The following is a 24,470-nucleotide window of genomic DNA, read 5'->3' as shown; positions in this document are numbered from 1 at the left end:
ATAAGATAACACAGAGGAGAGTTCATGAGCAGTTGGAAAAAATGCCCAACTTCTCCTAAACGTCCGCTTACCAGCAGCAATGTACATGAGGCCTAAGAAGTCAACATTCAGCAAGCCCTATGGGGACAGTTCTACAAGTAAATAAACTTTATTGGGTTAACAGAAGAGAACACAGGTATCAGAATTCAGTGGCACCATTCCCCTGTCACATAGAGAAAATTGGAGCTGACACCGCTTGTATTTTTACAGGGGCCACGGGGTTGCTTTAAAGCGGTAGTAAACCGTGGCACATACCTCCCGACTTTCTGAGATGGGAATGAGGGACACCTATCAGCAAAAGTATGCAGGCATAGGACACACCCCTTGTCACGCCCCCTTAAAAGAGAATTGTACAAAAAAATAAGATTGGTTAAACCCACAAAAGCTTTATTTTACCACTGCTATTGCTTTATATTGGCTTTTGGAATTTACAGATGCGGCAATATGGAAATCAGATTAAAGGTTTAGCACTGGGAAACACTTTATGATGGATAAAAAGTGCATTTTATATAAAACTATATGGATCAGATCAAAATGAGGGACAAATGAGGATGAAAAAGGGACAGAGTGACATTGCTCCAAATCATTTTTTGTTTATAGCGCAAAAAATAAAAACCGCAGAGTTGATCAAATACCACAAAAAGAAAGCTCTATTTGTGGGGGAATTTTATTTTATCTGGGTACAGTGTTGCACAACTGCGCAATTGTCAGGTAAAGTAAAGCAGTGCTGTATCGCAAAAAATGGCCTGATCATTAAGCTCAGCAGCACTATATCCCGGAACTGTATGCTTGTGGGCTTCACATGCCCACAAGCAAGATGAAAATGACCAGGAAGAAATTTCCTAACTTCGTTTTTTAGATGAAACCGTACATCGGGGGATGAATTTGACTAAAGAAGTGAGCGATACTTTGAAATGTTATTAACTTAGGAATTTAAAAATATATATATATATATATTAATTGTCGTTGGAACTCCACTTTAAGGATTGGTAGACTGTTTTATAATTGTAATCGCTTACAGACAAGTTTCTGTCCTGTGCCTTTGTCTATTGCTTTGTGCTTTTCATGTACAGCTGTATTTATTATTGGAAATCTTTTATTCATTTCTGTCATCTGTATTACTCACCTTTGTTTGTTTCAAAGAAATGTCTTATTTCCATTACCGGCATTACACTCCCTTGTCTGTATGAATTACTTATTCTCTGTATGACTTCTATTGTATAGCACCAGAGCAGATGATGACACTATAAATATTATTATTAATAATACAAAGAACTTAGGCCCAGATTCACAACCGAGATATGACGGCGTATCTCCAGATACACCGTCGTATCTCTGAGTTGCGCCGTCGTATCTATGCGCCTGATTCTTAGAATCAGTTACGCATAGATATCCATTAGATCCGACAGGCGTAAGTCTCTTACGCCGTCGGATCTTAACTGCATTTTTTTTTGACCGCTAGGTGGCGCTTCGAATTCCGCGTTGAGTATGCAAATTAGCTAGATACGCGAATTCCCGAACGTACACGCGGCCGACGCAGTAAAGTTACGACGTTTACGTTAGGCTTTTCCCGGCGTAAAGTTGCCCCTGCCAATGTTAAGTATGGCCGTCGTTCCCGCGTCAAAATTTTAAAAAGTTATGTCGTTTGCGTAAGTCGTCTGTGAATGGGGCTGGACGTCATTTACGTTCACGTCGAAACCAATGATGTCCTTGCGGCGTACTTTGGAGCAATGCACACTGGGAAATTCCACGGACGACGCATGCGCCGTTCCAAAAAAACGTCAATCATGTCGGGTCACAGTAGTTTTGCAATAAAACACGCCCCCCTGATCCAAATTTGAATTAGGCGGGCTTACGCCGGCCGATTTGCGCTACGCCGCCGCAACTTACGGAGCAAGTGCTTTGAGAATACAGCACTTGCCTGTGTAAGTTGCGGAGGCGTAACGTAAATCAGATACGTTACGCCCGCACAATTTTATGCGGCTCTACGTGAATCTGCCCCTTAGTTCTTTGGCTATGCAAATAGGGGATGGGGCATGATATTATTAGGCACCAGCACACATTACTATTTATTTATTAATAATAATAATAATAATAATAATAATAAATAATATTAATAATATTAATACAGCCCAGGAGAACTGTTCAGTCTATGTACGTTGCATTCTAACTCTTAGGTAGGGTTTCACCCGGGCAGTTCAGGTTTTGAATCATGTGTCCGGGTTTCAGTCTGCCTGAAACCCAGACACAATATTCAAACAGGAATGTGATTTAGAACAGGGCCTTATAGGAAGCCTTATAGGAGGGTGAGGGGGCACTAAGCATGCCACATTACCATTCTCTTTGGAGCACCCAAAGGTGTCCCAGGTCTGCTACAATCCTATAGTTTATGTAAAAAAAAATTGCTGTGCGCTTCTAAAGTGTTCGGGTTTTGCTTGAAGAAAAAGTGGCAACCCTACACTTAGGCCTAATTCCCACCTATGCATTTTATTAGCCAGATTCACAAAGAGTTACGCCGGCGTATCAGTAGATACGCCGTCGTAACTCGGAATCTAAGCCGTCGTATGTTTAAGTGTATTCTCAAACTGAGATACACTTAAACCTAGCTAAGATACGACGGCCTGCGCCATCGTATCTTAGCTGTCTAGTTCCGCCGGCCGCTAGGGGCGTGAACGCTGATTTACGCCTAGAATGCGTAAATCAGAGAGATACGCCGATTCACGAACGTACGCTTGCCTGTCGCAGTAAAGATACACCATTTACGTAAGGCGATTCCCGGCGTAAAGTTAGTCGAACAAATAGCTGGCCTAGTCAATGTTAAGTATGGCCGTCGTTCCCGCGTCGAAATTTGAAAAATTTACGTCGTTTGCGTAAGTTGTCCGTGAATGGGGCTGGACGTCATTTACGTTCACGTCGAAACCAATACGTCCTTGCGGCGTACTTTGGAGCAATGCACACTGGGATATGTACACGGACGGCGCTTGCGCCGTTCGTAAAAAAATGTCAATCACGTTGGGTCACGAGTAATTTACATAAAACACGCCCCCCTCATCCTCATTTGAATTAGGCGCGCTTACGCCGGCCCATTGACGCTATGCCGCCGTAATTTAGGAGGCAAGTGCTTTGTGAATACAGCACTTGCCTCTTGACTTACGGTGGCGTAGCGTATATGCGATACGCTACACCGCCTCAAAAGTAAGCCAGTCTATCTGAATCTGGCTATTTGTGTTTTTTGCGTTTTGCAGATTTTCACTTCAGTCCATTTAACATGGTTTCCGATGGAACACATTCTGGTGCAAACCTGCAAATGCAAAAAGCACTAAAAATGCCATAGGTCTGGATCAGGCCTAATAATGTGTTCCTTATGAGAATCTCCAATGAAGACCTTGACAACTCTCAACTAATTGATTTTTTCATCTCATGTTGTATACTTCTTTCTATAATATATGTAACCCCACACCTGAAAGAAGAAGAGCTCTTCGTACATTCCTCTGGAACTATAACCAGCATAGGAAGGTGGACAGGAATAGCCTGCAGAATCCGGAAAAAAATATAAGCCCCCGGCTTGTTGCCAATGTATACTTTCACTACTAAAATGGCACATGCCTCTAATTTAGGGCAAGGTCATAACACAACAAGCTTTACAAAATCTTAAAACTATGACATTTAAAGTTAAAGCGGAGGTTCACCCCTACAATACACTATTTCCCCTTAGATGGATGCTCGTTTTGTCTAGGGGAATCGGCTAGTTGTTTTAAAATATGAGCAGTACTTACGGTTTACGAGATGTATCCTCTCCGTCGCTTCCGGGTATGGGCTGCGGGAATGGGCGTTCCTATTTTGATTGACAGTCTTCCGAGAGGCTTCCGACGGTCGCATTCATCACGTCACGATTTTCCGAAAGAAGCCGAACGTCGGTGCGCAGGCACAGTATAGAGCCGCACCGACGTTCGGCTTCTTTCGGCTACTAGTGACGCAATGGATGCGACCGTCGGAAGCCTCTCGGAAGACTGTCAATCAAGAAGGAACGCCCGCTCCCGAAGACCCATACCCGGAAGCGACGGAGAAGATGCATCTCGAAAACGGGTAAGTACTGCTGATATTTTAAAACAACTAGCCGATTCCCCTAGACAAAACGAGCAGGAATCTAAGGGGAAAAGAGAAAAAAATTAATAAATGGGTGAACTCCCGCTTTAAGAGAGATACACGATATTGTCAAAAGTATTGGGACACCTGCCTTTACACGTACGTGAACTTTAATGGCATCCCATTCTTACTCTGTAGGGTACAATATTGAGTTTTCCCACCCTCTGCAGCTATAACAGCTTCAAATCTTCTGGAAAGACTATCCACAAGGTTTAGGAGTGTATCTGTGGGAATGTTTGACCATTCTTCCAGACACGCATTTGTGAGGTCAGGCACTGGTGTGGACGAGAAGGCCTTTTTTGCAGTCTCCATTCTAATTCATCCCAAAAGTGTTCTATCGGGTTAAGGTTAGGACTTTGTGCAGGCCAGTCAAGTTCCTCCACCCCAAACTAACTAATCTATGTCTTTATGGACCTTGCTTTGAGCACTGGTGCTCAGTCATGTTGGAACAGGAAGGGGCCATCCCCAAACTGTTCCTACAAAGTTGGGAGCATGAAATTGTTCCAAATGTCTTGGGAAGCTGAAAAAAATATATTATGGCCCATTTGCACCCCGGTACATCTACAGAGTGCACCTATGCTACAGTGCACCACAGAGCTGCAATTTTGGGGCCCATTCAAAATGAATGATAGTAACCTAGAGCTCTGCAACACACAATAAAAAAGCATTTTTAACATGCATTACTACAAAGCATGGTGACAATTTCCTAAAAAAGCAGAAATGGGCTGTTACCTAATGGGACCACCTGAATAAATGATGTTATTGGTCAGTTCATAACCCCCCGGAAGCTATAGAATGGCCAGATGACATCAAGTGAGAGAAAATGGCATCAGTGAGTATAGAGCCACAATTTGGTGTTCTGGAAATTTAGCAGTTTCTTTAGCACACTAGTCTCTGAGATGCTGTCAGCATACATTTTCAGTAAGTAGTGGTAGCTTCCAAAGTAACCAAACACGTTGTAGCCGAGGACAAGAACTCAGCACCAATTTTTATTAATGATGATATCACACTTTTCACCTAAACTGCTGCAGAACAGAAGCGATGCATGCTGTATGTAGCTAATGCTACCTACTATTTAAAAGAGAAGTATGGTCAAAGCTTTTTTTGCCATACTTCTCTTGTATGTCACAGATGTGCACTTACTTGTGCTCTCCTGTGACCCAAAATCAGCCCAGACTCTGGAGGCATCTTGATAATAATGTCTGGATCCACCCAGATTCCTAACCAGCAGCTGGCTCTGCCTCTCAGTGTGCCACTATCCAGAGAGAGAAAGGTGTACTTGTGGGCATTTCAAGGTAACAAGGTGGTTGTTACGTCCTCCATGTTACCCTCCTTGTTGGGCACCAGGCATGGGTCATATGAGAGACCTACCCCCAAGTGGGTTCTTCTGGGCTACACTAGGTACTTGGTACATGGGGCCAGATTCTCGTACCTGCGGCGCAGCGTAACCCGTTTACGTTACACCGCCGCAAGTTTTCAGTCTAAGTGCCCGATCCACAAAGCACTTACCTGGAAACTTGCGGCGCTGTATCGTAAACACCTCCGGCGCAAGGTGGCCCAATTCAAATGGGGCGGGTGCTCCGTTCGCAAGTTTCCCGACGTGCTTTGCGCGAAATTACGACGCGCCGACGTGTTGAGAATCGCGACGTGCGTAACGTACTTACGCCGGGAAAACAAAAAAAATCCAAAGCGACGCGGGAAAGACGGGCATACTTTAACATGGTGGAGTAATTTTACACCATGTTAATAGCAGCCCTATCTTTGCGACGGGAATCTAAGACTTGCGCCGATATAACGACGGGAAAAACCTTCGTGGATCGCCGTAACTGCTAATTTGCATACCCGACGCTGGTTTACGACGCAAACTCCCCCCAGCGGCGGCCGAAGTATTGCATCCTAGGATCCGACGGTGTAATTCAATTACACCTGTCGGATCTTAGGGCTAGCTATGCGTAACTGATTCTATGAATCAGTCGCATAGTTAGAACGGCCCTAAAACAGAGATACGCCGTCATATCTCTTTTGTGAATCTGGCCCAGGGTCACTGATTTACACATGGGGTACCTTTTTTTTCTTGAGCCACGCTCATGATCCTGACAGCTGAACATTTAATATGAAAAATAATTAAATATCCCCTGTGCTCAGACCATTAATAATAAAAAAAAAGTTAGCACAATTTGTTGATGGAAAATTTCAATATATAGTAAAACTAAAAGTGAAGCACTGAACAATTATTTCAAATCACAGTGAAAAATCACATACGTGACAATATTAAATGAAACATTACCGAAATATAGTTAAAACATAGTGACCAAAACAATCACACTACAAGCGACAAGTGCAAAAAAGCATCCATAAATATTATCACTCCATATGGAATCCCAGTGTGTTGCAAAGTGGTAACTCCAATGTTAAAACAGCGGACAATTTAGACTCAAGTGCTAAGAGCAAACAATCTTCTGTTCAAGAAAGGAAGCACCAAGACTTCCACATCTCCACAGAGGACAGGACAAAAAATTGCAGACTTGAGTTTATTCTTTGGCAAACGTATATTGATGATGTCCTCCTCCTGTGCAACTTTCATGAGTTTGAAACCAGCTCTGATAATCCAAGCTGCGGTTGCTTGCAAGATTACATCACGTCATGTCAGGCTCGGCCCTATACCTTTCATCATACGATGACGATCATCACGCAATATAAATACCATTATCCAGAAAGAGAAAGTTCCCCTCTGCCATGTGCATTAAAGAGAAAACCACTTATAGATGCCATTATTAATGCCACCTTGTTGTTAAATAGTATGCTTCAGGCAACCTCTTCAAAAGAAGTATCACCCAGCAATAAAAAATAAAACAAAGATTTAAAAAAACACTATCCTTAATAGAATACATAAGAACATATTTGCTATAAATGTATAAGTATATATATAAAATACCAAATACTGTATTACCCACCATATACAGGAATAAATATACTTACTGCCAAAAAATCATATGCATAATGTAAACAAAGACAGGCGATTACTGTAATATATTTTGACTAAAAATCATGTACCAGAAAACCCAAAATTGTCAGAAATAAGGGACCACCCTAACTGTTATTGGTGAAACAAATTTACATCAAAATTTTGGGTGAATTTTTTAAAATTATACATTCATTGGGATTCCAGTTTAGATATTTCACATCTAATAAGACTCTCTCTCCAGCTGGAGGGAAATTTAACAATTCCCATAAAAATGGTACCCTCTGGACTCTTTTAGAGACACTTTGGCATGAAAAACCTTGTCTAATGTTCCCAATGTGGTCATTTAGGTGCATTTGAAAAATACACATACAGCGGCCTACGTATTGTAGGCTGCATAGACATTGGAGCATACAAAACAATTTTTTTGATGAGCAGGTGATGAAGTTCTTCTACCCTTAAATTTAATTAACTTACAGATTGCACATTTGTTGCAAGGATAGAAACCATTCAGATTTTGGAAAAATACTGGGCCAGATTCACAGCGAGAGTACGCCGGCATATGTACTGATACGCCGGCGTACTTTCAAATTACCCGCGTCGTATCTTTAGTTTGTATTCTCAAACCAAGATACGACAGCATTTGGGTAAGATCCGACAGGCGTACGGCTTCGTACGCCTTCGGATCTTAGATGTAATACTTCGGCGCCCGCTGGGTGGAGTTTGCGTCGTTTTCCGCGTCGGGTATGCTAATTAGCTGTTTACGGCGATCCGCGAAGGTACCAGCATTTGTCGCATTCTCTTACGTCGTCGCTAGTCGGCTTTTCCCATCATAAAGTTACGAGTGCTATTTAGGTGGTGTAAAATTAGACCATCCATGTTAAAGTATGGCCGTCGTTCCCGCGTCGAATTTCAATTTTTTTTTTTTTGCGTAAGTCGTTTGGGAATAGGAAAGGACGTAACACACGTCGCCATTCAAAAAATTACGTCGGTGCATCGTCATTTCGCACAAAGCACGGCGGGAAATTTAAAAACGGAGCATGCGCAGTACGTTGATACAGTATGATACACGCCCCATTTGAATTAGGCGGGCTTGCGCCGGACGGATTTACGCTACGCCGCTGCAAGTTTACAGGCAAGTGCTTTGTGAATCAAGCACTTGCCCGTAAAACTTGCGGCGGTGTAACGTTACGCCGCCACGCAAGTCTGTGAATCTGGCCCACTGGTTTTACAGAACAATCAATAACACTCAATAACATATAGCACCCCTATACACAATTGAAGGACATTTAAGTAGAAGGGGGGAAATAACCTTGATATTTAATGTTTCTGAAAAGAAAATTATGAGTAGAGATAACTGTAAAAAAAAGACCAATTGTGTATATCAGGACTAATGTTATCCGTTTTAGCTTTAAGCCTCTTATCTTATCTTATCTCTTGTCTATCGTAGAGCATCTTACAACCTACCGCTGCTATAACTTGTTCCAGTTTATCATTATCATATGCTATTCCCAAGAACCGTAATTTAAGATTCTGCTTGTTATAAATAATCATCATAAAATATATAAGTATGCTACAACCTAATAAACTGGCACTTGGGGACTGATTTGAGACATGTGGCGTGGTGACAGCTGTCCAGCGAAATGAGTAAGTGGTAGTGTAAATAGATCCTTTCTTAATCCTAATTCTCAAGTCCACAAAATAGACCTCCTGTTGGCTTGCACCATGCTGTAAAAATATACCACAATCGTTGTTATTAAAATCATGTATAAAGTTGTTTAGTGATTGTATGTTACCTTCCCACAGTAGAAGGACATCATCAATATACCTTCACCAAATAAGCTTAGGTCTGCAATTCCTAAAGGTTTACTTACTTATCCTGTCCTCGTTGGGCATGTGGAAGTCTTGGTGATTCCTTTCTTGCACAATAGATCATTTGGTTTTAGCACTTGAGTCTAAAGTGTGCACTGTTTTCACATTACAGATATCACTTTGCAAAACAATTGGATTGCATATGGACATTTTTTTTACAGTATGTATTGCACTTGTTACTTATATGGGAGAGTTACTCAAACTGGTGCACAAAGAATTTGATACAGTTGTGCATAGTAACCATATAGCTTCTAATTTCGGCTTGTTCAATCAAGCTTTGCCGATAAGGCTCGGTTCACATTGGTGCGACATACGCTCCGACTTTGGGAGCATGCGTTGCATGACGTGTATAAATCAATGGTTCCCTATAAGAGCCATCTTAACTGGTCCGACTTTAGAAAAGGTTCCTGCGCTACTTTGGTCAGACTTTGGTCTGTTTTCAGCCCATTTAATATCATTGAAGTCAGATCAAAGTCGGATCCTCGTCCTAGCCATCCGACTTGTGACAATCGACATGGTGACCACAGCAGCAGGGAAATAAATGTATGTCACACTGGGATTGCTTTGATTAGTCAAAGGACAAGTCGGATTATCTCAAAGTCGGAGCAAAATCATATCCTGGTCATTTAGGTCAGATGAAAGTAGGACTGAAGTAGGACCGATGTCGCATTGGCAAAGTAGGATGACAGTCGTACAACAGTTGTGTAGTACTAGTGTGAACCTGGCCTAAAACCTAGAATCTGATTGAAAATAGAAAAAAATCAACTGTGCTCCAGTTAGCATTTCTTGCAAGTCCTATCTCCTATCATTGTGTACAAGCCAGTGATGAAAACGTGTCAAGGAAGGCTGGTTTTGGGTTGGAGATATCATTGTATGCAGTCAATGCACTGATTATTACAATTTTTATTGAAGAGTGGAGATGGACTATGATGGTCGACACCCAGGTGGTCCATGAGCAGGAGATTCCAGTCTTGAGTGGAGCTATGGATCTGTGTGTGTTTCTACTAGAAGCTGATTGGGTACTATACACAGCTGCACCCGATTCAATGTGCACCAGTTTTAGTAAATCTCCCTCATAGTGTGCTTGTTACAGTCACTATTTTTTTTACTTGATTTTTTAGGTGTTTCATTTCATATTTTCACCTATACGATTTTTCACTCTGATTGAAAAAAAGTTCCTGGTATTACAGTCATTGAACTGATTTTAGCCAATGATCATACCTCTAAACAAGCAGTGTAATAATATCAGATTACATTGGAGTGGATTTATCTTACCAGTTGATCCCAGGAAATATCTTTCTAAAACAGATCCATAAGCACCAGCACTGGATTTAAGGTTACTGATCACAAATGGCTGTAAAGCCGCATTGACAAAGTTCATCGGCCAGCGTTGAGCACTAAGGATTGCTCCACCATACCATGATATGTTCTTCATTGAAAAGCAATCCTAAAATATAAGAGGTGTATTATATCCAATATCCAATATACATTTATGTACAATATGGTCAAATTAAACCTAACCAGGCAGTGCAAAATGTAGTTGTTGGGGTAGATGACATACAACTGACAAACTGTTTACTTTTCAGCTTGTTGCCAAGAATCGATAACCATTACTTGTTAGTACAATGGCAGGTACTGTTACCCCTTTATATTACATAGGGTATTTTTATGTCATCAGTTTCATCAAAAATACTGTAATATATTCCTTAATTAAAGCACCCTTTATGTGCGATGCAAGCGATCTGGGTGCACCAGTGCTAGTGCACAAAAATATGTGAGTTTAATATTGTGAATTTTTTCATAAAAGTTTTAAAACGATTTAGCACAATGTTAGTTTCCTTTATCCTTCCATGAGCACCACTGCTGGGGACTACCTAGGATCAATTTGAACCCAAGGAGGTTATAATCATCTACCAAAGGATCTATATACCCCTTAAAGGGGAAGGCGCATGGTGACCAGTCGTTGGTCTCTTATGGAGGTGAGTGCATAGATGTGAAGGCGGAAGGGGGAGAAGGTGTTATTTGTTTGCACAATACCCACAGATTCACGATTTGGACTTTACTGTCTCTTCATTTATTTTTATCCTTTACCAGTATATTTAACACTGGCCCATATGCACAAGCACTTTATATTTCCTGAACATTTGTGGCCTAGTGGTGACACTTCCAGTACAGACCAAAAGTTTGGACACACCTTCTCATTCAAAGAGTTTTCTTTATTTTCATGACTTTGAAAATTGTAGATTCACACTGAAGGCAACAAAACTATGAATGAACACATGTGGAATTATACATAACAAAAAAGTGTGAAACAACTGAAAATATATTTCATATTCTAGGTTCTTCAAAGTAGCCACCTTTTGCAGCAGACACATCTCTAGAGCTGTTAAGAGGAGACTGTGTGAATCAGGCCTTCACGGTAGAATATCTGCTAGGAAACCACTGCTAAAGAAAGGCAATAAGCAGAAGAGACTTTTTGGGCTAAAGAACACAAGGAATGGACATTAGACCAGTGGAAATCTGTGCTTTGGTCTGATGAGTCCAAACTTGAGAACTTTGGTTCCAACCCCAGTGTCTTTGTGCGACACAGAAAAGGTGAACGGATGGACTCTACATGCCTGGTTCCCACTGTGAAGCATGGAGGATGAGGTGTGATGGTGTGGGGGTGCTTTGCTGGTGACACTGTTGGGGATTTATTCAAAATTGAAGGCATACTGAACCAGCATGGCTACCACAGCATCTTGCAGCGGCATGCTATTCCATCCGGTTTGCGTTTAGTTGGACCATCATTTATTTTTCAACAGAGAAATGACCCCAAACACACCTCCAGGCTGTGTAAGGGCTATATGACCAAGAAGGAGAGTGATGGGGTGCTGCACCAGGTGACTAACTCTTGAAGCTCATCAAGAGAATGCCAAGATGAGGGGAGAACGCAGATTTTCGGTCCAAGGACCTCGGCTCTGGAATGCTCTACCCACTACCATCCGCTTGGAGGAAAACCATCGGGCCTTTAGGAAAAAACTAAAGACCCACCTCTTCTGAAGGACCGGTACGACTCTGGATGTCAAGCGCCTTGAGGCGATTAAGTTCGCATTTGCTGCGCTATATAAGTCACTCACTCACTCACTCAAGAGTGTGCAAAGCAGTAATCAAAGCAAAAGGTGGCTACTTTGAAGAACCTAGAATATGAAATATATTTTCAGTTGTTTCACACTTTTTTGTTATGTATAATTCCACATGTGTTAATTCATAGTTTTAATGCCTTCAGTGTGAATCTACAATTTTCATAGTCATGAAAATAAAGAAAACTCTTTGAATGAGAAGGTGAGTCCAAACGTTTGGTCTGTACTGTATTTATACAACTATTTCTTTATGTGCTGTTTTTATACTGTGTATTGTGTCATTGTTTATGTTTTGTATTTATTTATATAGCAATATATCAGATAGGAAGAGGGGAGCGCTATACCATTTTGAGTTTTAATTTTTACAATTTTTTAACACGCAACAGTTATATAGCAGCAGACCCCCAAACACTGTTTTTATAGCACAGCACAACATTACACAGAGTAGCGCAGCTGACTATACATTTATTGGTTTTCATTGTTTGTTTACAATAATTAAAAAATAATTTTACAGAGCACCCTTTTTAGGTGTAAAATAAGACTTGACTTGCTTCCAACATGGCTAGTAATGTAGCACCTTCTTAAATAAATAGGGATATGGTAGTAAAGGCAATACAATACCACAGTATAATGTGAACCAGACTGAATTTTGATCACTTGGTATTCGCCCTGATTTATGAGCTGTAACAAATGTCCGCAACCTTATCCTGACACCGTTAACATAGGAAATACTTATCCTGACTGTGTTCCTCCACTTGAATTCCGCATAGCAGATAAACCTTCTAAATGCTTTCCTCAAGACCAATGCTCCTAATCACTGGCCTCCAAACATATCCCAAGTATTTTGTAATTTTGTATTCTGCTAATGTGTAATTATCCAAATCTCTGCATATTTCTTTAACATAGAGGGCACTGATAATGACAAATCCTGAAGGCCTATTTACTAAGGAATAAATTAATAATACTAACTTGTTCTTAATTCAAATACTCAATGAAGTCAATGCAGTTTTGTGTTTGTATGTGTTTTATTAAGCCCAACCAACTCCTGTTAAAATGACTGTAACTCTGCTTTAAGTAGTTGTTATTTAATCCCTTCTGTGTATGAGTCTTTTGTGTGTGCTTATTTGTGGGGCAAAAGTATCCAAAACAGTTGTTGGAGAGGTACAAAGGGGGTGACACAAAATAGCTGACCTATGGGAGAAAAGAAAATACTGAAAATCTGGCCTTCGTCAAATCTCAAAATCCAACTTTGTGTGGACAGTTTAAGAGTCAGAGGGTCTGTATACAATACAGTCAACTTACATTTTAACAAATACCTTGTTTTGTATAGTCAGGATATGACTATACCTATCAATGCAAATGAAGGTGTGAGCCAGGCAAAGGTATAAAATGAATCCTCATCGAGGCACCATCCCATTCAAGTACATAACAAACCACAACATAACCCCTGTAAGAGGGAGAGCCACATTCTAAAAAAGAGGAGGGGACCTCAACAACCACAGGGGAAATGACTTTAATTGTGCCAACCAATGAGGAAAAAAATTTAACCTCAATAGTATAAAAACATCATTTTATATGCTCCGTGATGGCTGACTGAGCCGGGAGCTCCGCATCACCCCCGCCCCACGATCCACACAGTGGGCTCAGCACGTCCCTAAACGGGACACGATCACCCCATCCAACACCAGGACACTCCCGGGACCCCCCCTGGATGTCCGGCCTGCCTGCCAGATGTGACCTTGGTCCGGAAATTCGAACGAGCAGGCCGCGGCAGGTGTACCAAGACGGCTGCCGCATCCTCCTCCTCAGCACAGCCACACGCGGCCTGTGGAGAAAATTCACAGGACTTGAGGCAAGTGATTTATGCAGCCACACTCACATACTCCCAAGTGGCCCAGGGAACCCCACAACACCCTCTAGCTCTCTCCCCAGCCTCCACTGAATCCCTGCTGAGCCGAGCAAGGATGACCTTTTTCTTAAATTATCTACCCTTTTGGAGAGGGGTCTAGCTAATACTGCTTCTCAAATCACCAGAGACATTAAATCTGATTTTGCCAACCTCGGCCCCAGAATGGAAGCCATAGAAACTAAACTGGACATTACTGTCAAACACACCAACCAGAATGCTGCCTATATCCAGATCCTCCAGGACCAACTGGACACTACCCTTTCCAGGATAGACGACCTTGAGAACAGGTCCAGGGGGTGATATAACTTCTGAGTCCGAGGCCTCCCTACTGTACTGTCCCAACAGGATATCAAATATCGACGGGCCTTCCTCTTTGGAGTGAAATTTACCATCCAAGGTAAAGCTTACTCCTTTTCTACCCTCACATAGGGTGAAAAACTCCTTCTCCACCTCAAGCTGATTTCCCAGGAAGCACCCATGGACTTCACTTCGGTACCAGGAGGCTCCACCAAGAGACCCCCTCCAACATGCCCAGTTTCCCCACTCTGGAATAATGGCAAAACCAAGAAATCCAAAGATGGCAGACCCCCATAAGACGCTCTCATAAACCTATTTCTTCAATTAGCCCTCAATAGGGCATCCCACCCCGGGACAGTAGTCCCCTCTGTTGATGGAGCCCGGAGCTTCAAACCTAATTCTTGTTGCTGATCATTAGGCCTTCCTACGTTTCAACACTCGTCCTAGAACATGTGGACATTTCAAGTCTGATCTGCAAGCCACAACACGACTTTCAGGAACTTACACGTTTGCTAACTAGGTTCCCTCTCTACAGACTCTTCACCTCGTCTCGTGAACCAAGTCTCTAAGAACTTTCCGTACTCAGGGGTCTCGGCTGGATCCAGCTCAGGGTCCTGACCTTGGCGGCCGCAACAATACTAAACGACTCCCATTATCCAGGGGAATACCCCTCATCTTCCCTCCCCTCCCAATATGAGGGATGGGGAATGTAGGGTTGACCTCTGCAGGGGTACCCCACACAGGTCGTCCACTGTGATCTCAGTGCACTATATATCCCATGCTTACTCAAAATGTGGACTTTATGCTGTGTTAGTTATGTTATTACTAAGTTTGACATAGAAGCAAGGGTCAGGGGTCACACCCTTGCGCATCCACCCATTCCCAGACACAGATTTTTCTCCTCTGTGGTATGGGTCATCGGCCCTCTGATAGAGGTTGCCGATGCCATTTGGATGGTACCTGGTAGGACTCTTACACGCCAGGTGCCGATTGTCTTCCCAGAAGACGCTGCTCTCTGTTTTGTTTTTCTTTTCCCTCCCCTTACTTTCCTAACCTCTCCCCTTTCTCGAGCCATTCAGCAGGAAGTTTGATGATACAGACCCCCAAAATCGGTCCGAACAAAGCTTCTTCAACACCCGGGCCCTTAAGGAGAAGACATCAAAGGATAAGTGACAGCTACATCAACAGCATTCCACCCCTCTGTCCATGTCTAATGTGAACATGACAGGGAAGGATCTCAGAATTGCCACACACAATGCACAGGGTTTGAACTCCCCCTGTAAACGTAGAATAGCATTTGAAAATTACCGATCCCTGAAAATAGACATAGTTTTGGTCCAAGAGACACATTTTCCGATCCATTACAACCCCAAATTCCTACACTCCAACACTCTATTTGGTGAACGCCGCAAACAAAACTAAAGGAGTAGCGATCCTGTTCTTGAAGAATAGCAAGTTTTCCTACATCTCTGACCACAGAGACCCTGAGGGTAGATTTATCCTAGTCAAAGGCACTACCGAAGGTAACATTTACTCCATAATCTCTTACTATGCCCCCAATAAAGGCCAAACCAAATTCTTTCAAACACTCATCAAAACCCTTCTACCCCTTATTGAAGGAAAAGTCATCTTTGGAGAGGACTCGAACATAGCTTTCGACCAGGCACTCGACAAATCGAACCCCACAAGGCCCAACTGACACGCCTCACCAAAGCCAGCCTGAACATAGCAAAAACCCTTTACTCTCACGGCCTGGTCGACATATGGAGGGAACTTAATCTCTTAAAAAGGGACTATACACACTTCTCAGCCCCCCATCAGTCATATGCGAGAATAGATCATATTCTGGTACCCCCCACCCTCATACCATCGACACAGAAGGCGACCATAATTGACACTGCCTGGTCAAACCACTCTCAAACCACTCTCTAGTACTACATAATATACAAAACTCCCTCGCTAGGTCGACGGGTTCGCACTGGCGACATAACTAATCCATCCTGAGTGACCCCCTTCAAACCGCCAAAATAGAGAAATCCCTGAAGGAATACCTCCTTGTCAACAATGTAGATGACATCTCCCCCAAGACCCTATGGGCTGCCCACAAAGCCACCATTAGGGGTAAAATCATCAGCATAGTGACGCACCTTAAGATAGAAAGACTAATAGACATTAAAAAACATGAAAAAACTTTTACTGCCATCAAAATCCAACACAAGAAGTGTCCCTCCAAAGCCCCAATAGAGCAATTGGACGCTGTCAGGTTGGAATTGAATTTGGCTCCAACAGCAAAAGAGGAGAAACACATCCGCTGGAGTGGAGCTAAATTCTACCCAAAAAATATAAAATTGGACCTATGCTGGCCTCTAAGCTTTCCCCACAGCTTCGTATCCATTGCATACCTAGGATTAGAGTCGCAGGCAATCCTCCCTCTGCCGACCCCAATAAGGTTCTAGAGGCCTTCCGAGGGTTCTACACCAGCCTCTATAGCATGTCCCCCTCGAATAAGAAACCCTTGATTTCCGGCTTTCTCTGAGACCTATCGATACTAACTCTAACCACTGAACACAAGGACGTTATGGAGGCAAGCATCTCTGCTGAGGAAATAAGTGAGGTCATTTAAAACCTCAAAATAGGTTCAGCTCCTGGGCCCGACGGTTTATCCGCACCATATTACAAAGCCTTTGCAGACACGTTAGTGCCTCACATGGAAAAATTATTTAACCCAAAGGCACAGGGGTCTCCCTTAGACCCTCAGCTCAATACTGCCTATGTAACGGTGATCCCCAAACCAAATAGGCCCCCGCGAAGAAGTTGAGAATTATAGACCAATCTCCCTCATCAATAACAACCTCAAGATTTTGGCGAAAATCCTGGCCAACCGCTTAGCCTCCTTTATAAATCGATATGTCCACAAAGATCAAGTGGGGTTCATTCCAGGCAGACAGGGGCCAGACCAAATCAGGAGGGCCATTGATCTAGTCTCCCTTCTACAATCAGGATAGGACAGGGATACTTTTATCCCTAGACCTGCACAAGGCCTTCGACACAGTCGAATGGCCTTATCTATTCGCTTTACTGAAGAAATGGGGATTCGGAAATTGCTTTCTGGGCATTCTACACTCCCTCTACTCTACACCAACAGCACTGATTCACCTCAGCGAGCACCATTTTAAACCTTTCAACATAGCAAGAGGCACCAGACAGGGATGCCCCCTATCCCCGTTATTATTCGCTATAGCCATTGAGACACTGGCAATTGCGATTCGCTCCAATCCCAACATCCAAGGAATTTCCTGTGGTTCCCAAATACACAAGTGTGGCCTCTTCGCAGACGACATGTTACTTATTCATAACTTCACCTATCACGTCCCACCAAAACCTCTGTAAACTCCTGAATGATTTCACAATGGCATCAGGTCTCCGGGTAAACTATGACAAATCCCATTCCCCCAACATATCTCTTAAACCAGCCACAGTAGAGACGCTGAAAAGCTCCTTTAAGTTTAGATGGAATGTCTCTTCACTAGAATACCTAGGGATTAATCTTACTGCCAAAATAGAACAACTGTATTCCGCAAACTTCCCACTCACCTACCAGAGACTTGAGTCGGAGTTGCGGACCAATAAAAATGACACTCCTCCCTAGACTGCTATACTTATTTAGAGCTATCCCGATTAAACTAAGGAAAGACCACTTGTTATCTCTCCAAAGGAAAGTTATCATGTTTGTCTAGGGAGGAGCTGGACACAGGTTGCCAAGAAACACTCTATACCGACAGCGTACACAGGGTGGATTAGGGTTGCCAAGACTACTTTGGTACTATCAAGTGGCAAAGGCTTGCTTAACTTTCTGCAGTCTATTCCAGAACCGAAAAACCAGACTGGATCCAAATAGAGAGACAGACGGCACCCACTTACACCCTCAACTATTTACTATTTCGCAATACCTCATGCTTTGGGATACATTGAAAACCCATACCTCCTTAACCTCCAACTGCCGTCCCCTGGCCCACATTTTCAACATCCCTGACTTCGCTCCTGGTCAGGACATAAAATTCTTTAAATAGTGGCTAGACAAGGGGTTGTATCAGATCGGACACTTCTTTACTGCAACAGGCCCAATGACTATAAAATTCTGTGAACAACAACTTGGAATCCCGAGAGGGGAGCAATTCAAGTTTCACCAAATACAACACTTTCTCCACAAAATATGAGTGAGTGAGTGAGAAACTTATATAGCGCTGCACATGCAAACTAAATCGCCTCTGGGCGCTCGTTTGTCCATTTCTCCTTTGAACTCAAAAGAGATGGGTTTTGATCATTCTCCTAAAGGTCAAGTGATTCTCCTCCAACCGAATGCTGGTTGGTAAAGCGTTCCATAGTCTGGGGCCCTGGAGCGCAAATCTTCGTTCTCCCTTGGACTTGTATCTGGTTTTTGGTATTTGGAGTAGGTTTTGATTGGTGGATCGCAGAATGCGATTGGGGTTGTGAGCTTTTAGTTTTTCGCATAAATATTGGGGGGCATTTCCTTGAACACATTTGTGCGTCAGACAGAGTGCTTGGAAAGTAATTCTGTCTTTTACTGGTAACCAATGAAGGGTTCTCAGTGAAGGAGAGATTGATTCCCAAGGTTTTTTCCCAGTCACCAGTCTAGCAGCCGTATTTTGAACGACTTGCAGACGGGTGATTTGGTACTTTGGGAGTCCGAGGTAGAGAGCATTTGCATAGTCCAGCCTGGAGTTAACAATTGTTCCCACCACGACTACAATGTCCTCTTTAGGAGTAAATGGAATAAGTCTGCGTAGTAGGCGCAGCAGATGGTGCGATCCGCTGACTGCTGACCCTATTTGTGCATCCATTGTCATGTAGGTGTCGAAGATGACTCCAAGACTTTTGACTTTGGTGCTAGGGGTGATGATCTGGCCCAGAATGGGCGGGGGTGTCCAAGTTGTTACCAGTTGATTCTTTCGATTGGTGTGAAACAGGAGAAGTTCTGTTTTCGATCCGTTGAGTTTAAGATAACTCTTTGTCATCCAGTTTTCTATCAAAGAGAGGGATTTCTCTAGCCCTAGATGATGATCCTTTTTGTTGCAGATGCGAAAGTACAGTTGTGTGTCATTTGCATAAGAGTGGTAAAGTAGCTTTTGGCTACTGATGATTTTAAAGAGAGGGCGGAGGTAGATGTTGAACAGTACCGGCGACAGGGGGGGTCCTTGCGGGACCCCGCATGACACCGTGCGTTTTTCAGAAGTGAAAGGTCCCAATTTCACTATTTGTTTTCCAAAAAGGAGGAGAACCAGGATAGATCACATTCCGCGACTCTGGCTACTTCAGCTAGCCGAGTTAGTAGTAGTTTGTGGTCTACCATGTCGAAAGCTGCGCTTAGGTCCAACAGTACCAGAAGACAAGATTCTCCTTCGTCTGTGGCCTCGAGAACATCATCCCATATTTAAAGCATTGCTGTTTCTGTCCCGTGACCGGGACGGAAACCCGATTGAAAAGGATGAAGCAAATTATGGGTATCTAGATGCTGTTGCAGCTGTTGTGCCACTACTTTCTCCATTACCTTGGAGAAGACGCTTAGGCCTGTTATGGGACGACGATGTTTTGGGTCTTTGGGGTCAAGGGTGGGTTTCTTTAAGATGGGTTTTATTATGCCCTGTTTCAATTGGGAGGGCACCCTGCCTTCCTTGAAGGACTGGTTTATAAGCTGTGTGATATGGAAAGGAAAACCCATCCCACCTAGATTCACTTCATATGAGTTATGGTCAGGACAAGCCACAGATCAGAGGGTTGGAATCTCTGTTATAAACCAGTCACTAGCCCTGCAGGCAGGCAAAACCCCTTACATGTCAGCATGGGAAAACGATCTCCAAATTCAATGGAATCTTGACAAATGGCGGACATCCTTTTCCAGAGCCTATAAGGGGATTGTAATGGAATGGCCAGTGACACCCAGAGACTTTTGAAGGATGGGGGGTACTCCTGTGCAAGCTGCACTAATGACTCTTGGGTCTAGGCTCATCCTATGTCCCTTTTGGGCATAGGATGATTGAGAACTGATATCTCGGATTACATGAGATGGGACATTAATGATAATTCATGTCTTGCAGGATCTTGGAATATTACAGGTTGCTTATTCTGACCCCCAACAGGTCAATAAGAATGTCTCATAGACTGTTGAGATGCTAATTAAGTCTGCTACTGTGGTGATGTGAATTGGAGCTTGGTAGCCAGTCTGGCTGCCTATTGTGGGATGTTTAAGTTGCTGTGATTGCATTCTGTGTCCATTTTGTTAATTAGGTCTGCTCCTGAGATATTTCATTGTGTATGCTAATGACACTGTTTTGTGTGAAAAGTCTATTGATGATAAGATGTGGAATGTGACTTGTCAAGCTGTAGTGATTAACCCCTCTAAATGCTGTGCCAGAGTGTCTGTCTGGATGTGGATTGGAGGGGGAACTCGTTAACCACCCATTGTGTGATGTTTTGGGTGGAGAGTTTCATTGTCCCTGTAACTACTGTAGCATGCTTGTAACTGTAAACCCGAGAGTGTACCATTAAAAGTATTCATTCATTTTGGAACCAGTAACAGAGCTTTGTGTCTCGTTATTCTGGGAAATAGAATGGGTCCTGTCAGCTGGATTGTCGGATAAGCTGTTGTGGGTTGGTGGAATGGAAAATCGTAAACGGTGGTGACCGTTACAGGGATAAATAATATTTCCCTAATAGAATCTAACCTCAAAGTGATGACCAGATGGTATCTTACACCTACTAAATTAGCCCACATCTATCCCTCTGCAAACCCCTTGTGCTTTAGGGAATGTGAAACGAATGGCTCCATGGCCCACGTCTGGTGGGAATGCCCCAAAATCAGGTAATTCTGGAAGAGGATGTTTAACCTTATCCAAATAGTGATGGGCCTCGAACCCCCGCAATAGCCCTCCTGAATGCTAATATCCCTAAGACTCCTAAATGGAATTGCAAATTAATCCACTACATTCTTTTGGCGCTAAGCTGAGTATTGTGAAGGCCTGGAAACAACCCAGGGTCTCTTTCTCGCCCGCCAAGTGCAAAATATCTTGGATGATGTCCCAAGAGAAATTGACAAGGGTTTTGCTAGACTCAAAAGCACAGTTTGAATCCACCTGGGAACCTTGGGCCAAACACGTGGGTATCTCCCTCTTCCCCGGGATGCAAGTATAACAAGTAAGCTTCAACACTTGCCCTCCAACCCACTTCCTGCTGAATGGATCGTCGTTATTTCCCCTCTTCTTCCCCCCCCCCTCTCTTCTTCTATTTGCCCCTTTTTTGTTTATGATTTATTTCTTAAATTTTTTGACCCACCTTGCTTAGGTATGGGGTAGCCCTAAACTACGTTCCGTTTATCAATAAAGTTAAAATGCCTCCAGGCTCTCAAATCTCAGAGCCACCCCCTAGGGGCTCATAGGCTAAGAGTACATTTCAACTCAACACTCGCGGGTCTCTTGACCCACCATTGACATTGGCTACACTCCGGGTGGCTGTCCCGGCACAGTTTGATCCTTTTAGGGGGTGTCGGGGAGCTCCTCAGGGCTTCTGAAACCAGGAATTACAAGGCAAGTGTATGGTGAGATACCTTCTGAACTTGCAAGCCTCCAAGCCTAGGGGAGGTATTTTTTTGTTATGTTATGGTGCATTGTATCTTGATTTTGATGTATCTCATGTCATTTTTTTTGTGTTTTGATAATAATAAAAACTTTGAAACTAAAAAAACATAATTTTATTATAACACATTCAGAAGATGAAGGTCCATCAAAAGTAAAACGATATCATATAAAACCAATACAGTGTTAGACAGTCAGTCTTAGATATTATTAAGCGTATGGAATTAACATGTTTCGCCAAATGAGAGCCTGTTGGAAGCTATGCAATTTAGAGCGGCAAATGAATGATCTTTTTACGTAGTATATATTATCAGACCTATATGCCCATGCAGAATGTAAACTGCTGTATGCACTATGACCCATGAAAATGTCCCTGTTGGATATTATGTTTGTCATGACTTTACATTAGCCATCGGGAAATATGTCAGCATTTCTAAATTATATTATTTTGAGTAAAGCATGATACTAAACCATGATAAAGACTCTGGGTATTTAGCAGTGTATTTGAGTCCAAGTTAATTCCGAGAGACACATGAACAAGAGTTATTCAAACAATTTGCCTTTTCAGCATTGTTAGCAACTTGTCTCAAGGAAACACATTGTAAGTCATGTCAGCCTTTCACTACAGCTGTTCATACCCCTTACGCATGTGTGCAGCCCTTTCATTGCCCTAATTTATATGCTGCCTCTCTTATAGCTCTGTTAAATAATTTGTTTACACTGTCTATCAGGTTCTTGTTCAATGTGGTGACCTCTTGTACTTAAAACAAAGTCTAAATTTGGTGACAGCAATAATTTACATGACTCATCTTCTGCCATGTGAGTATTAGGATGGAGAGTTGATAGCTAAATTTATGGCCTCTATACGCTAATTTTGTGCAGAACTAAAACACTCTTAACTTATGCTCACAACATGCACACTATACTGCACGTCCCAGGGAAAGAAAAAAACACTTACATGCTTTGTGGTGGCATGTTTAAGAATTTGTCATTTGTACCAGCCAAATAGCCCGTTCCAATACCACCTGACTAAATTGTGCACCCAATGCTGTAAAATATTTTCACATAAAAATCTCCCCCTTCTGGCTCAAGTTAGTATTCTGCTTCTAAGGCCGCGTACACACTTTGGCCAGGACCGTTTTTGTCGGTTAACCGATGAAGCTGACTGATGGTCTGATGTGCCTACACACCATCGGTTAAAAACTGATCGTGTCAGAACGCGGTGACGTAAAACACAACGACGTGCTGAAAAAAACGAAGTTCAATGCTTCCAAGCATGCGTCGACTTGATTCTGAGCATGCGTGAATTTTTAACTGATGGTCGTGCGTACTAACGGTCGGTTTTGACCTATCGGTTAGGCGTCCATCGGTGAAATTTGAAAGCAAGTTCTAAATTTTTTGACCGAAGGATTACTGGCCCACACACGATTGTTTTGGACCGATAAAAAGGTCCTTCAGTCCGTTTTCATCGGTTTTGACCGACCGTGTATACGCGGCCTTAGACTCAAAGGCTACCATTGTGTATGTGGCACTCCATCAGAAGGTATGCACCTACTCAGCACCACCAAAACACCCTTGCTGCTGGTCCATAATGCTTTTTCAGTGCAGCTTACCTCTCTTCCCCCTAACCCCTCCTTCAGCTAAGACACAAGACTGTTTCAAACACAGTTCAATCCCAGTTCATTGGACAAAACTGACATGTCATCTAGCTATATGTAGGCTGAACACTTTGTGGGGATGGGTTAAATTATTACAAAAGGTTCCTTTAGGTCTGCTAGTTCCCCATTGATGGGAGTCTCGTCATATAAAGAGTGTTCCTATAGCATACAAGTGGGGCTGAAGATATCTGTGGAGACTGTGGACATATACCATATATTGAGACAAGCACTGTTAGAACTTACCATTTTGTAGGTCTAAATGTAAGGTAAGGGGCCAGAGTGTAAGGTGGTGGTTCACTGTGTTGCCAGATTTTGCTTGAAGTACTTTATTTACACAAGAAGTTGTTAAAGTTCATTGGAGCACTGCTGTTATGCAATTGTTTCTTTTTTTTACATATATCTCACTTTGAGGACTTATGCACACAAGGATATTTATTGTTATTTTGTATTCACTTTTTTTCACATATATTGCAAATCTTTCAGTTTGTATAGGTACGGTACATGTCTATACATGTGTCACTATATTTTTTCATGTCGAGAATACTTTTATCGATTGCTTTTTTTTATGTTATGCTAACATTATTGTGGTAGCATTTAACTGGCAGGGCCTTTATTTGAGGTTTTTACTTTTATGGGTGACTGAACACACCTTGGCTGCACCACTTGTGATTTTTTTATGTATGTGTGTGTGTATATATATATATAGCTCTTTTAGCCTTTAGTGAATTATATCTTTAAATATCAGTTACCAGGAAATCATCCATTGTTCTCGCTACCTCTTTTGTTAAAGCATTCCACAGCTTTACCTCTCTTAAT

At 42.6% G+C, this 24,470-nt stretch overlaps 1 protein-coding gene across 1 annotated transcript in view; it reads right to left on the bottom strand.

Annotated features, from left to right (window-relative positions):
• Window positions 1-24,470, bottom strand: part of LOC120917233 (SITS-binding protein-like) — an 88,008-nt gene that overhangs the window by 39,810 nt on the left and 23,728 nt on the right. The window contains exon 2 of the mRNA XM_040328371.1: window positions 10,295-10,466. Coding sequence (XP_040184305.1) covers window positions 10,295-10,466 — 172 coding nt within the window. The remainder of the gene's footprint in view (window positions 1-10,294; window positions 10,467-24,470) is intronic.

The sequence above is a fragment of the Rana temporaria genome, chromosome 11, assembly GCF_905171775.1.
Source record: "Rana temporaria chromosome 11, aRanTem1.1, whole genome shotgun sequence".
NCBI classification, from domain to species: Eukaryota; Metazoa; Chordata; class Amphibia; order Anura; family Ranidae; genus Rana; species Rana temporaria.
This window is presented reverse-complemented; position numbering and strand designations above follow the sequence as displayed.